Consider the following 13,541-nt stretch of genomic DNA (forward strand, 5'->3'; position numbering starts at 1 on the left):
CGTTCTTAATTTTAGGGTTTTGATCGGGATGGTTGTTGGTGCGAACATGGTTAGTTTGGCTGAATCCTCACTAGGTCTTAGGCTAGGGTTTGATTTGACGCCGGCGTTGCTGTGGTGCCCGTTCTGTGGTAGTGTTCCGTTAGATGAGCCTCGCTCGGGGATTGGTGTGAAGCGTTGGAAGTGGTGCTGCGGTTAGTACTTAGTGTTTAAGGTGATCTCTTGTTCAGGTGTTTGTGATTGGGTTATCTTAGAAAAAGTTACGACGTTTTGCCACTGAAGGATCCTATGTTTATGCTGGCACTGTTGTGGCGCTATTCTTTTACGGCTACATGCGCCTGTGTAAGTGCGATACCTAGTTAATGTGGTGCCTTTTGTTGGTACATCAAGTGCAGTAGCGCATAGGATCTTAATCTAACTGTGGCGTATGTCCCTCCATGAGGTTCATACCATGTTGAGAAGCACCAAGCTAGTTTTGATTGATGTGTTCTATGTACAAGGGTTTGTTTTCCATGCTGTTTGTGCTTATGCGTGTAGTTGTTCCTTCTTCAGAACTTATGGGTCGCAACTGGATGCCCTCCAACTTTCTAGATTTTGTATTGTGGTTTTGTCTGATGTGCCTGTTAAAGGACAATACTTATGGTGGTGGTTGTATTGTTCACGTGGAGTTTGTCATCCTGTTTTCGCTGACTGTAGGGCTATAGCACTATTGTGTAACGTGGCCATCTATGCTTGTGATTTGTACACCTAAATAAGACATTCGATAGCAGCTTCCATGTTGATGTCTTAATACTAGTCTATCTGGGGGTTATTATATTTGGTTCTCTGTACATGTTATCAGCATTTCAGTCTAGGTTACACATTTGGTTCAAATATAATGTAATTACTTCTAACTCACGGAGGTTACCAATGTGTTTCAGAGGTAGTTTAGGTTATAATAATAATGGCTTTAAAAGGTATTATGTTTGCTATTTTTTCTTTTGTTTCTAGATTGTGTAGCTGATTAGAAGATAAGTATCTTGATTTTGCAGATACATTAGTGCCCTGTAATTTTTAGTATCAGTACTGAGTTTCAAATTTAAAGGTTTGTATGTTTTAGGGTGTAGCCAGAATTTCAGATGGTCTAAAATACTAGGGACCTTGCTCGAATTAGATTATGAGATAAACCTGTGCTCTAATGTCTGAGGGTAAATACTATCTGAGGGCCACTTGTTACGAATTATTTCAATGGACTTCAGTGTCCTATTCAGCTTGTAGCTAGCAATGGTCAACTGTGCTCTTATACTAGTATTAGAATAGAACACAAATGTTTAGTTAGTGGATATCGTACTCTTGGAAAGGTGCAATAGTTCCCTCACATTTTCAGGATCAAGTGGTTAGGTATGATAGGAAGGTTTGCGTGACATCATAGTAAGTATGCTTGTTTCTTGAGTATTTTTTTTGAATGAGGTGTGATTTTTTGCGATATGTACACCTCTGTACTTATATACATAATTCATTTGTCTTGTATCATGGGAACACCTTTTATAAACTGGTTATAAATCATGTTCTATTTTTTGCAGCCAGCAAAAGTTAAAGCATTTATTGATCGTGTAATCAATATTCCACTACATGACATTGCCATACCACTATCAGGCTTCCATTGGGAGTTCAATAAGGTGACAGTTTTACTTCTTCTGAATTTGATTTCAATTATGTTCACACTTATTTTCATTACCTGCTTACTGTTAACATTTGGTTGCAGGGAAATTTTCACCATTGGAAGCCTCTGTTTATGCATTTTGATACGTATTTCAAGACATACATCTCTTCTAGAAAGGATCTTCTCTTGTCTGATGATATGTCTGAGAGTGAACCGTTGACAAAAAATACCATCTTACAAATTTTGAGAGTTGTGCAAATTGTGTTGGAAAATTGCCAGAACAAAACAACTTTTGCTGGCCTTGAGGTAAGCTGGTGTTTTTTTTATGTGCTTTTGAACTTCTTTACTACTTTCCCAGAGATGGGAATTTCAGACCCTTATTTTTATTCCACTTAAACTGATCATTGCCCTCTACTCCTTGTATCAGCATTTTAAGAATCTGTTGGCATCATCAGATCCTGAGGTAGTTGTTGCGGCTTTGGAAACTCTTGCTTCAGTGGTGAAAATAAATCCTTCAAAACTACATATGAATGGGAAACTGATCAGCTGTGGAGCTATAAATAGCCATCTTCTATCATTGGCCCAAGGATGGGGTAGCAAGGAGGAAGGTCTCGGCTTGTATTCCTGTGTTGTGGCAAATGAGCGAAATCAGCTGGAGGGTTTGTGCTTATTCCCAGCAGACATGGAGAACAAATATGATGGCACACAGCATCGTCTTGGGTCCACTCTTCATTTTGAGTATAATTTGGCACCTGTCCAAGATTCTGACCAAGCCAATGACAAGTCATCTAATCTCTGCGTGATACATATGCCAGACCTGCACCTTCGGAAGGAGGATGACTTGAGCATATTGAAGCAATGTATCGACAAGTTTAATGTGCCTCCAGAGCACCGGTTTGCCTTGTTTACAAGGATAAGATATGCACATGCTTTTAATTCTCCGAGGACATGCAGGCTATATAGCCGCATAAGTCTCCTTTCTTTCATTGTTCTCGTGCAATCCAGTGATGCCCATGATGAACTGACATCGTTCTTCACAAATGAGCCGGAGTACATAAATGAGTTAATCCGGCTTGTTCGGTCAGAAGATATTGTTCCTGGGCCCATTCGTGCATTGGCTATGCTTGCACTGGGAGCACAGTTAGCAGCATATGCATCATCTCATGAGCGAGCTAGGATACTGAGCGGTTCAAGTATCATCTCTGCTGGTGGAAACCGCATGGTCTTGCTCAGTGTTTTGCAGAAAGCAATATCGTCCCTCAGTAGCCCTAATGATACTTCATCTCCTTTAATTGTTGATGCCCTTCTACAGTTCTTTTTGCTTCATGTGCTGTCATCTTCGAGTTCTGGGACCACCGTTAGGGGTTCAGGGATGGTTCCACCTCTCCTGCCTCTCCTGCAAGATAAGGATCCTTCCCACATGCATCTTGTCTGTTTGGCAGTAAAGACCCTTCAGAAGCTGATGGAGTACAGCAGCCCTGCTGTTTCCCTGTTTAAAGATTTGGGTGGTGTGGAACTTTTGTCTCAGAGGTTACATGTGGAGGTGCAGCGTGTTATTGGTGTTGCTGAAATTACTTCAGTGCTTGCTAGTGATACATCGAAATCAGAAGATGACCATCTGTACTCACAGAAGCGACTGATTAAGGCTTTGCTCAAGGCATTAGGTTCCGCTACATATTCTCCTGCGAATCCTGCTCGCTCTCAAAGTTCCAATGATAACTCTTTGCCCATGTCACTTTCCCTTATATTCCAGAATGTTGGAAAGTTTGGTGGTGATATATACTTCTCTTCAGTTACTGTTATGAGTGAGATAATACATAAGGATCCTACATGCTTTCCTGCTTTGAAGGAACTTGGTCTTCCTGATGCTTTCCTGTCATCAGTGACTGCTGGGGTGATACCATCTTGTAAAGCTCTTATATGTGTACCCAATGGCCTGGGTGCAATCTGCCTTAATAACCAAGGACTTGAGTCTGTCAGGGAAACTTCAGTGCTGCGTTTTCTTGTAGAGACGTTCACTAGTAGGAAATATCTGATACCAATGAATGAAGGTGTTGTTCTTTTAGCAAATGCAGTGGAAGAGCTTCTTCGTCATGTGCAGTCCCTTAGAAGTACTGGTGTTGACATCATCATTGAAATAATCAACAAACTTTCTTGTCCTCGTGGTGATAAAATCACTGAAGCAGCCAGAGCTGAAGAAAAAACAGATATGGAAACAGATGTTGAAGGGCGTGATTTAGTAAGTGCCATGGATTCTGGCACAGATGGAACTAATGATGAGCAGTTTTCTCATTTGAGCATTTTCCATGTTATGGTATTGGTGCACAGGACAATGGAGAATTCAGAAACTTGCAGGCTGTTTGTAGAAAAGGGAGGTCTACAGACTCTGTTGACACTCCTGCTGCGACCTACCATCACCCAATCTTCTGGTGGGATGCCTATTGCTTTGCACAGCACTATGGTATTTAAGGGCTTTACTCAACAGCATTCTACTCCACTTGCGCGTGCATTCTGCTCCTCTTTAAAGGAGCACTTGAAGAATGCCCTACAGGAACTTGATACAGTTTTTAGGTCATGTGAAGTGACTAAGCTGGAAAAAGGAGCCATTCCATCACTTTTTATTGTTGAATTTCTGCTCTTCCTAGCGGCATCAAAAGACAACCGCTGGATGAACGCTCTACTCTCAGAATTTGGAGATGTCAGCAGGGATGTCCTGGAAGATATTGGAAGAGTTCACCGGGAAGTGCTTTGGCAAATTTCACTTTTTGATGAGAAGAAAATAGAGCCTGAAGCTAGTTCTCCTTCAGCAAATGAGGCCCAGCAAGTTGATGCTGCTGTGGGCGACACTGATGATAACAGATACACCTCCTTTAGGCAATATCTTGATCCTCTTTTAAGGCGACGGGGCTCTGGGTGGAACATTGAGTCTCAGGTGTCTGACCTTATCAATATCTATCGTGATATGGGCCGTGCAGCTACTGACTCTCACAGAGTTGGTGCTGATAGATACCCTAGTACAGGGTTGCCCTCAAGTTCCCAGGATCAGCCATCCAGTTCATCTGATGCAAATGCGAAGTCAGAAGAGGACAAGAAAAGGTCTGAGCATTCGTCCTGCTGTGACATGATGAGGTCACTTTCTTACCATATTAACCATCTGTTTATGGAGCTTGGGAAAGCAATGCTGCTTACATCTCGCCGTGAGAACAGTCCTATAAATCTATCTCCATCTGTTGTGTCTGTTGCTAGTAATATTGCTTCTATCGTGTTGGAGCACCTCAATTTTGAGGGGCATACAATCAGTCCAGAGAGGGAGATAACTGTTGCTACAAAGTGCCGATACCTTGGAAAGGTTGTTGAGTTTATTGATGGGATATTGTTGGACAGACCAGAATCATGTAATCCAATCATGGTGAATTCTTTTTATTGCCGTGGTGTAATTCAGGCTATCTTAACCACATTTGAAGCTACCAGCGAGTTGCTTTTCGCAATGAACAGGCCACCCTCGTCACCTATGGAGACTGATAGTAAAACTGGGAAGGAAGAGAAGGATACTGATTGTTCATGGATTTATGGCCCCCTTTCCAGCTATGGTGCAGCTATGGACCATCTTGTAACATCATCATTTATTCTTTCTTCATCGACAAGACAACTACTTGAGCAACCTATTTTTAGTGGAACTGTCAGGTTTCCGCAAGATGCAGAGAGATTCATGAAGTTGCTTCAATCTAAAGTCTTGAAGACTGTTCTTCCCATATGGGCCCATCCACAGTTTCCAGAATGCAATCTTGAGCTAATCAGTTCAGTCACATCGATCATGAGGCATGTTTACTCTGGGGTAGAAGTAAAAAACAATGTTAGCAACATTGCTGCTCGTTTGGCTGGTCCACCCCCTGACGAGAATGCAATTTCCCTGATTATAGAGATGGGCTTTTCTCGTGCCAGAGCTGAAGAAGCATTAAGACAGGTTGGAACAAATAGCGTTGAGATTGCGACTGATTGGTTGTTCTCACACCCGGAGGAACCACCAGAGGATGATGAACTTGCTCGAGCTCTTGCTATGTCTCTAGGGAATTCTGATACACCTGTTCAAGAGGAAGATGACAGAACTAATGATCTTGAGCTCGAGGAAGTAAATGTTCAGCTCACTTCCATGGATGAAGTATTATCTTCATGTCTTAGGCTGCTACAGGCAAAGGAAACATTAGCTTTTCCTGTCCGGGATATGCTTGTGACTATCAGCTCACAGAATGACGGCCAAAACCGTGTGAAGGTGCTTACATATTTGATTGATCATCTGAAGCAATGTCTTGTGGCATCTGATCCTTTAAAGAACACTGCACTATCTGCTTTTTTCCATGTTCTTGCTTTGATTCTCCATGGAGATACCGCTGCTCGTGAAGTTGCCTCAAAGGCTGGTCTTGTCAAGGTTGTTTTGAATCTGCTGTGCAGCTGGGAGTTGGAGCCAAGGGAAGGTCAAACAACCAAGGTTCCCAATTGGGTTACTTCCTGTTTCCTTTCTGTTGATAGAATGCTCCAGTTGGAACCCAAGTTGCCAGATGTTACTGAGCTTGATGTTCTCAAAAAGGATAATTCACCTACACAAACATCTGTTGTGATTGATGACAGCAAGAAGAAGGATTCAGAATCTTCCTCAAGTGTAGGGTTATTGGACTTGGAGGACCAGGAGCAACTTTTGAGGATATGCTGTAAATGCATTCAGAAGCAGTTGCCTTCCGGTACAATGCATGCTATTCTTCAGTTGTGTGCTACACTGACGAAAGTCCATGTGGCTGCTATCAGTTTTCTTGAGTCTGGTGGCCTACATGCGTTGCTAAGTTTGCCGACAAGTAGCTTGTTTTCTGGATTCAACAGTGTGGTTTCTACAATTATCCGTCATATTTTGGAGGATCCCCATACTCTTCAGCAAGCTATGGAATTAGAGATACGCCATAGTCTTGTCACGGCTGCTAATCGGCATGCAAATCCTAGGGTTACACCACGTAATTTTGTTCAGAATTTGGCGTTTGTTGTATACAGGGACCCAGTGATATTTATGAAAGCTGCCCAAGCTGTGTGCCAGATTGAGATGGTTGGAGATAGACCGTATGTTGTTCTATTGAAGGACCGTGAGAAGGAAAAGAGCAAGGAAAAAGAGAAGGATAAGCTGGTTGATAAGGATAAATCATCAGGTGTTGCCACAAAGATAACATCAGGGGACATGGTTATGGCATCTCCTGTAAGTGCCAAAGGGAAACAATCTGATTTGAGTGCAAGGAATATGAAATCTCATCGCAAGCCACCACAAACCTTTGTCACTGTTATTGAGCATCTATTAGATCTAGTAATGTCCTTTGTCCCACCACAAAGAGCTGAGGACCAATCTGATGGTTCGTCATCCATGGACATGGATATTGACTCTAGTTCAGCAAAAGGTAAAGGGAAGGCCGTTGCTGTCACACATGAAGAGTCCAAGCAAGCAATCCAAGATGCTACTGCATGTCTGGCTAAAAACGCATTTGTCCTAAAGCTGCTCACAGATGTACTATTAACTTATGCTTCTTCCGTTCAAGTTGTTCTTCGCCATGATGCTGAGTTGAGCAGCACGCGAGGTCCTACTCGGACCAGTGGTGGAATATTTAATCATATATTGCAGCATTTGCTTCCACATGCTACAAAACAAAAGAAAGAAAGAAAGCCTGATGGTGATTGGAGGTACAAATTGGCTACAAGGGGTAATCAGTTTTTAGTGGCTTCATCTATTCGTTCTTCAGAAGGACGAAAAAGGATCTGTTCTGAAATCTGCAGTATATTTGTTGAGTTCACAGACAATACTGGTTGCAAACCTCCAATGTTGAGGATGGATGCTTATGTTGATTTGCTCAATGATATTCTGTCAGCTCGCTCACCAACGGGCTCGTCACTTTCAGCAGAATCTGTAGTTACATTTGTTGAGGTTGGCCTTGTCCAGTGTTTAACGAAAACCCTTCAGGTTCTTGATTTGGATCATCCTGATTCAGCAAAGATTGTAACTGGTATTGTCAAGGCTCTTGAAGTGGTTACTAAGGAACACGTTCATTTAGCTGATTTTAATGCTAAAGGGGAGAACTCATCAAAGACTGTTTTGGAGCAGAACAATGTAGATTCATCATCAAATAGGTTCCAGGTTCTTGACACAACTTCTCAACCAACTGCAATGGTAACTGATCACAGGGAAACTTTCAATGCTGTTCATGCTTCAAGAAGTTCAGATTCAGTGGCAGATGAGATGGATCATGACCGTGATATAGATGGAGGTTTTGCCCGTGATGGTGAAGATGATTTTATGCATGAGATTGCTGAAGACAGAACAGGAAATGAGTCCACAATGGATATTCGGTTTGATATCCCACGTAATAGAGAGGATGATATGGCTGAAGATGAAGATGACAGTGATGAAGATATGTCAGGAGATGATGGTGAGGAGGTTGATGAAGATGATGATGATGAGGAAAATAACAACCTGGAGGAAGACGATGCCCATCAGAGATCTCATGCTGACACGGATCAGGATGACCGTGAGATTGATGAAGAAGAATTTGATGAAGATCTTCTAGAAGAAGAAGATGATGATGATGAGGACGAGGAGGGAGTAATCCTTCGCCTAGAGGAGGGGATCAATGGAATTAATGTGTTTGACCATATTGAGGTTTTTGGGGGGAGCAACAATGTTTCTGGGGATACACTGCGTGTAATGCCATTGGACATTTTTGGCACAAGACGGCAAGGCCGTAGTACATCTATATACAATCTTCTTGGGAGAGCAAGTGACCAAGGTGTACTTGACCACCCACTCTTGGAGGAACCTTCGATGTTACTTCCACAACAGAGGCAACCAGGTATCCTCGTAAATTTGTTACTGTTTACACATTTTAGGCTCTGTTTGGATGCAGGTTATTTCTAAAACCACAGTTTCCAAAAACCAGTGTTTGAAGTCCTAGTTGCAATATACCACAGTACGCAGATAGTGAGGTTTCTTGCAGTATTTGTAAAGTGTTTGGCACCTGCACTATTTCATATACTCCCTCCGTCCCAAAATTCTTGTCTTAAATTTGCCAAGATACGGATGTATCTAACACTAAAATGTAACTAGATACATCCGTATTTAGACAAATCTAAGACAAGAATTTTGGGACGGAGGGAGTAGTATTTTGTGTATATACATATTATTACTGAAATTGAGAAAGTTTAACCAAAATTGCACAGTATGCATGTGAAGCAATGAAATTCATCTGCTCGCCTAAATATATGTGAATACTTGTAGGCTATAACTAGCTCATATTGGTCTGTTGCTTGCTTTATTTGTATATCCGTTGTCCTGTTGGCTTGTTTCGTGATAATTTTGGCATGATAAACTTCTCCTGTACAGCTTCAGCATCATTTTTTGCTCCGGTTCTGTAGATGGAGCCAGACGGGAAGATGTAGAATTGCTTTCTCGTTTTAAAAAAAAGTCAAGAGTGGATATTTTATTACTCCAAAAAACTATTGTATCAGCAATACTACGGTTTACAAAGCGTATTACTTGAAGCGAAACACCTCAAATGATTTTTAAACTCCATTTTTTGAGAAACTGTGTTTTTTAAAGATCTTCTAAAATACTTTGCATCCAAACAGTGCCTAAGCAGTTAACCTTCTTAAACTGTTCCAGCCTGGGGTACATCGTGCATAGCTAATCCAAATTATTGTCTCTTTTCAGAAAATTTAGTTGAGATGGCTTTCTCTGATCGGAATCATGAAAATAGTTCTTCCCGTTTGGACGCTATATTCAGAAGCTTGCGAAGTGGACGGAATGGACACCGATTTAATATGTGGCTGGATGATGGCCCCCAACGCAATGGATCTGCTGCCCCTACAGTACCTGAAGGCATTGAAGAACTTCTGCTCTCTCAGTTGAGAAGGCCTATGGCTGAACATCCTGATGAGCAGAGCACACCTGCTGTTGATGCTCAAGTAAACGATCCTCCCAGTAATTTTCATGGGCCAGAAACTGATGCAAGGGAAGGGTCAGCAGAACAAAATGAAAATAATGAAAACGTTGATATTCCTGCAGTAAGGTCTGAGGTGGATGGCTCTGCAAGTGCTGGTCCTGCACCTCCTCACAGTGATGAACTTCAAAGAGATGCATCCAATGCAAGTGAGCATGTCGCAGATATGCAATATGAACGTAGTGACACGGCTGTCCGTGATGTGGAAGCAGTAAGCCAAGCAAGCAGTGGTAGTGGTGCTACTCTAGGGGAAAGCCTCAGAAGTTTAGATGTTGAAATTGGAAGTGTTGAAGGACATGATGATGGTGACCGGCATGGGGCTTCAGACAGGACACCTCTGGGTGATGTACAGGCAGCTACTCGATCGCGGAGGCCTTCTGGAAATGCAGTACCAGTCAGCAGCAGGGACATATCATTGGAGAGTGTTAGGGAGATCCCCCCAAACACAGTCCAGGAATCTGATCAGAATGCCAGTGAGGGGGATCAGGAGCCTAACAGGGCTACTGGGACTGACTCAATAGATCCTACATTTTTGGAGGCTCTTCCAGAGGATTTGCGGGCTGAAGTTCTTTCTTCACGACAAAATCAAGTGACTCAGACTTCCAGTGAGCAGCCTCAGCACGATGCGGACATTGATCCTGAATTCCTTGCTGCACTGCCACCTGATATACGTGAAGAGGTTCTAGCTCAACAACGTGCCCAACGGTTGCAACAACAGTCTCAAGAGCTTGAAGGACAACCAGTTGAAATGGATGCTGTATCAATTATTGCAACCTTCCCTTCGGAAATACGGGAGGAGGTATAATCATGTTATTGATCTGTCTCATTTTGAAGCTTTTTTTTGGCATAACTTGCTCTATGATTCTATCTTCAGTTACTATCATTTGATTTGCTATGAATTGACTCAGAGGTCTTTTATTCCAGGTGCTTTTGACGTCTCCCGATACTCTACTTGCTACATTGACACCTGCACTAGTTGCTGAAGCCAACATGTTGCGTGAGAGATTTGCTCATCGATATCACAGCGGTTCACTATTTGGCATGAACTCCAGGAACAGGAGGGGAGAGTCCTCTCGTCGTGGTGATATCATTGGTTCAGGCCTTGATAGAAATACTGGTGATTCGTCCCGTCAAACGGCCAGCAAGTTAATTGAAACTGTAGGGACTCCTCTTGTTGACAAGGATGCTCTCAATGCTCTTATACGATTACTTCGAGTTGTCCAGGTAATTCCCTTTCTTTGTCTGGTGGTTCTACTGTTTCTGGTGGTGCATGCATAGTAATAATAACTTTTGCCTCTATTATGTACAGCCTATATACAAGGGCCAGCTGCAGAGGCTTCTCTTGAACCTTTGTGCTCACCGGGAAAGCAGAAAGTCGCTGGTTCAAATTCTGTTGGACATGCTTATGCTTGATCTGCAGGGCTCTTCTAAGAAATCAATTGATGCAACAGAGCCGTCATTTAGGCTATATGGGTGCCATGCAAATATCACATATTCACGCCCTCAATCCTCAGATGGTAATTTATTTTGATCTTGTTTCAGTTTTTGTTGTCAGTTTGATTGTTCCATTGCTATATATTTGCTGAGAATTCTATCTGAATTGTCATTTCTTTGTTGCCATAAACAGGTGTGCCACCACTGGTTTCCCGCCGTGTGCTGGAAACTCTGACATACCTGGCAAGAAATCATCCAAATGTGGCTAAGCTCTTACTCTTTCTTCAGTTCCCCTGCCCGCCCACCTGCCATACTGAAACACTTGACCAGAGGCGTGGAAAGGCTGTCCTTGTGGAAGACGGGGAACAACAGAGTGCTTTTGCACTCGTTCTACTTTTGACTCTATTAAATCAGCCTCTTTATATGAGAAGTGTAGCTCATCTTGAACAGGTTCACAATTTGTTTTCACCATTTTCGATATAGATATTTTTCTCAGTTGAGTTTTTCTTAATCATTTGATATTTGTAGTTACTCAATCTTCTGGAAGTTGTCATGCTTAATGCCGAGAATGAAGTAAATCAAGCTAAGTTGGAAAGTTCAGCTGAGAGACCGTCTGGACCTGAGAATGCAACACAAGATGCCCTAGAGGATGCCAGTGTTGCTGGATCATCTGGAGTGAAGCCCAATGCCGATGATAGTGGTAAATCATCCGCAGATAATATAAGTGACCTGCAAGCTGTTTTGCATAGCCTTCCGCAAGCCGAGCTTCGGTTGCTATGTTCATTGCTTGCGCATGATGGGTATGCACTTCTAACTTAAGTGAACTTCTTCAGTAATTTATACAATTCGCTTTCCCTATTGGCTTGCTGCGGCATTGCCATAATCATGCACACTATTGTTTTGCTCAGTTTTATTTTATTTGAAAAGTTTGTGTTCGATGTTCTTGTATCAGTTATCCTTGCCTAATAGGCTGGTCCTTATTTGTTTCCAGGTTATCAGACAATGCATATCTCCTTGTAGCAGAAGTTCTGAAAAAGATTGTAGCTTTGGCTCCTTTCATCTGTTGCCATTTCATAAATGAGCTTTCACGTTCGATGCAAAATTTGACTGTTTGTGCCATGAACGAGCTTCACTTGTATGAAGATTCTGAAAAGGCAATTCTGAGCACATCATCAGCCAACGGCATGGCAGTTCTAAGAGTTGTGCAGGCCTTGAGTTCTCTTGTCACATCTCTGCAAGAGAGAAAAGATCCAGAGCTTCTTGCAGAGAAGGACCATTCAGATGCGCTGTCCCAGATTTCTGATATTAACACAGCATTGGATGCGTTGTGGTTGGAGCTAAGCAACTGCATAAGCAAAATAGAGAGCTCTTCAGAATATACATCAAATTTGAGTCCAACTTCTGCAAATGCAACTAGAGTATCAACTGGTGTAGCACCTCCCTTGCCAGCTGGAACCCAGAATATATTACCGTACATAGAATCCTTTTTTGTGACATGCGAGAAGTTACGTCCAGGACAACCTGATGCTGTTCAAGAGCCTTCAACATCTGATATGGAGGATGCTTCAACATCTAGTAGTGGGCAAAAATCATCTGCAAGCCATACCAGTCTTGATGAGAAGCACACTGCTTTTGTTAAATTCTCGGAGAAACACAGAAGATTGTTAAATGCTTTTATCCGACAAAACTCTGGGTTGCTAGAAAAATCATTCTCTCTGATGTTGAAGGTCCCCCGCTTGATTGATTTTGACAACAAACGTGCATATTTCCGGTCTAAAATTAAGCATCAGCATGACCATCATCACAGTCCTGTTAGAATTTCTGTCCGACGGGCGTACATTTTGGAAGACTCCTATAATCAGCTTAGGATGCGCTCACCCCAGGACTTGAAGGGTAGACTCACTGTTCATTTCCAAGGAGAAGAAGGCATTGATGCCGGTGGACTCACAAGAGAGTGGTATCAGTTACTATCACGAGTGATTTTTGACAAGGGAGCCCTTCTATTCACGACTGTTGGAAATGACTTGACATTTCAACCAAACCCTAACTCTGTGTATCAGACTGAACACCTCTCATATTTCAAATTTGTTGGACGAGTGGTGAGTAAAGGATTATTGATATTATTATTATTACCAGCTACCACCACCACTACCACCACTACTAACAATTTTCTCTCCCTAGGTTGGAAAAGCGCTCTTTGATGCCCAACTTTTGGATGCCCATTTCACTAGATCTTTCTACAAGCACATACTTGGTGCCAAGGTTACTTACCATGATATTGAAGCCATTGATCCTGCTTACTACAGAAACCTTAAGTGGATGCTTGAGGTATGTACTTTTGTGTGTACGTTTATGTTTATGCCTGACAGTCCAGATGTGACATATTTTCCTTTTCTTTTGTGCAGAACGACATAAGTGATGTCCTGGACCTCACATTTAGCATGGAT

At 42.3% G+C, this 13,541-nt stretch overlaps 1 protein-coding gene across 1 annotated transcript in view; it reads left to right on the forward strand.

The window, feature by feature from the left end:
• The first annotated feature begins 1,500 nt into the window (after positions 1–1,500).
• Positions 1,501–13,541, forward strand: part of LOC123119938 (E3 ubiquitin-protein ligase UPL1) — a 13,689-nt gene continuing 1,648 nt past the window's right edge. Inside the window, exons 1-11 of the mRNA XM_044539916.1 lie at positions 1,501–1,655; positions 1,742–1,945; positions 2,067–8,514; positions 9,372–10,459; positions 10,585–10,884; positions 10,970–11,177; positions 11,288–11,544; positions 11,623–11,894; positions 12,086–13,193; positions 13,276–13,422; positions 13,500–13,541. The exon at positions 13,500–13,541 is cut by the window's right edge and continues 16 nt beyond it. Of these exons, the coding sequence (XP_044395851.1) occupies positions 1,542–1,655; positions 1,742–1,945; positions 2,067–8,514; positions 9,372–10,459; positions 10,585–10,884; positions 10,970–11,177; positions 11,288–11,544; positions 11,623–11,894; positions 12,086–13,193; positions 13,276–13,422; positions 13,500–13,541 (10,188 nt within the window). The 5' untranslated portion in view covers positions 1,501–1,541. The remainder of the gene's footprint in view (positions 1,656–1,741; positions 1,946–2,066; positions 8,515–9,371; positions 10,460–10,584; positions 10,885–10,969; positions 11,178–11,287; positions 11,545–11,622; positions 11,895–12,085; positions 13,194–13,275; positions 13,423–13,499) is intronic.

This window comes from Triticum aestivum, chromosome 5D, assembly GCF_018294505.1.
Source record: "Triticum aestivum cultivar Chinese Spring chromosome 5D, IWGSC CS RefSeq v2.1, whole genome shotgun sequence".
In the NCBI taxonomy this organism is placed as follows: domain Eukaryota; kingdom Viridiplantae; phylum Streptophyta; class Magnoliopsida; order Poales; family Poaceae; genus Triticum; species Triticum aestivum.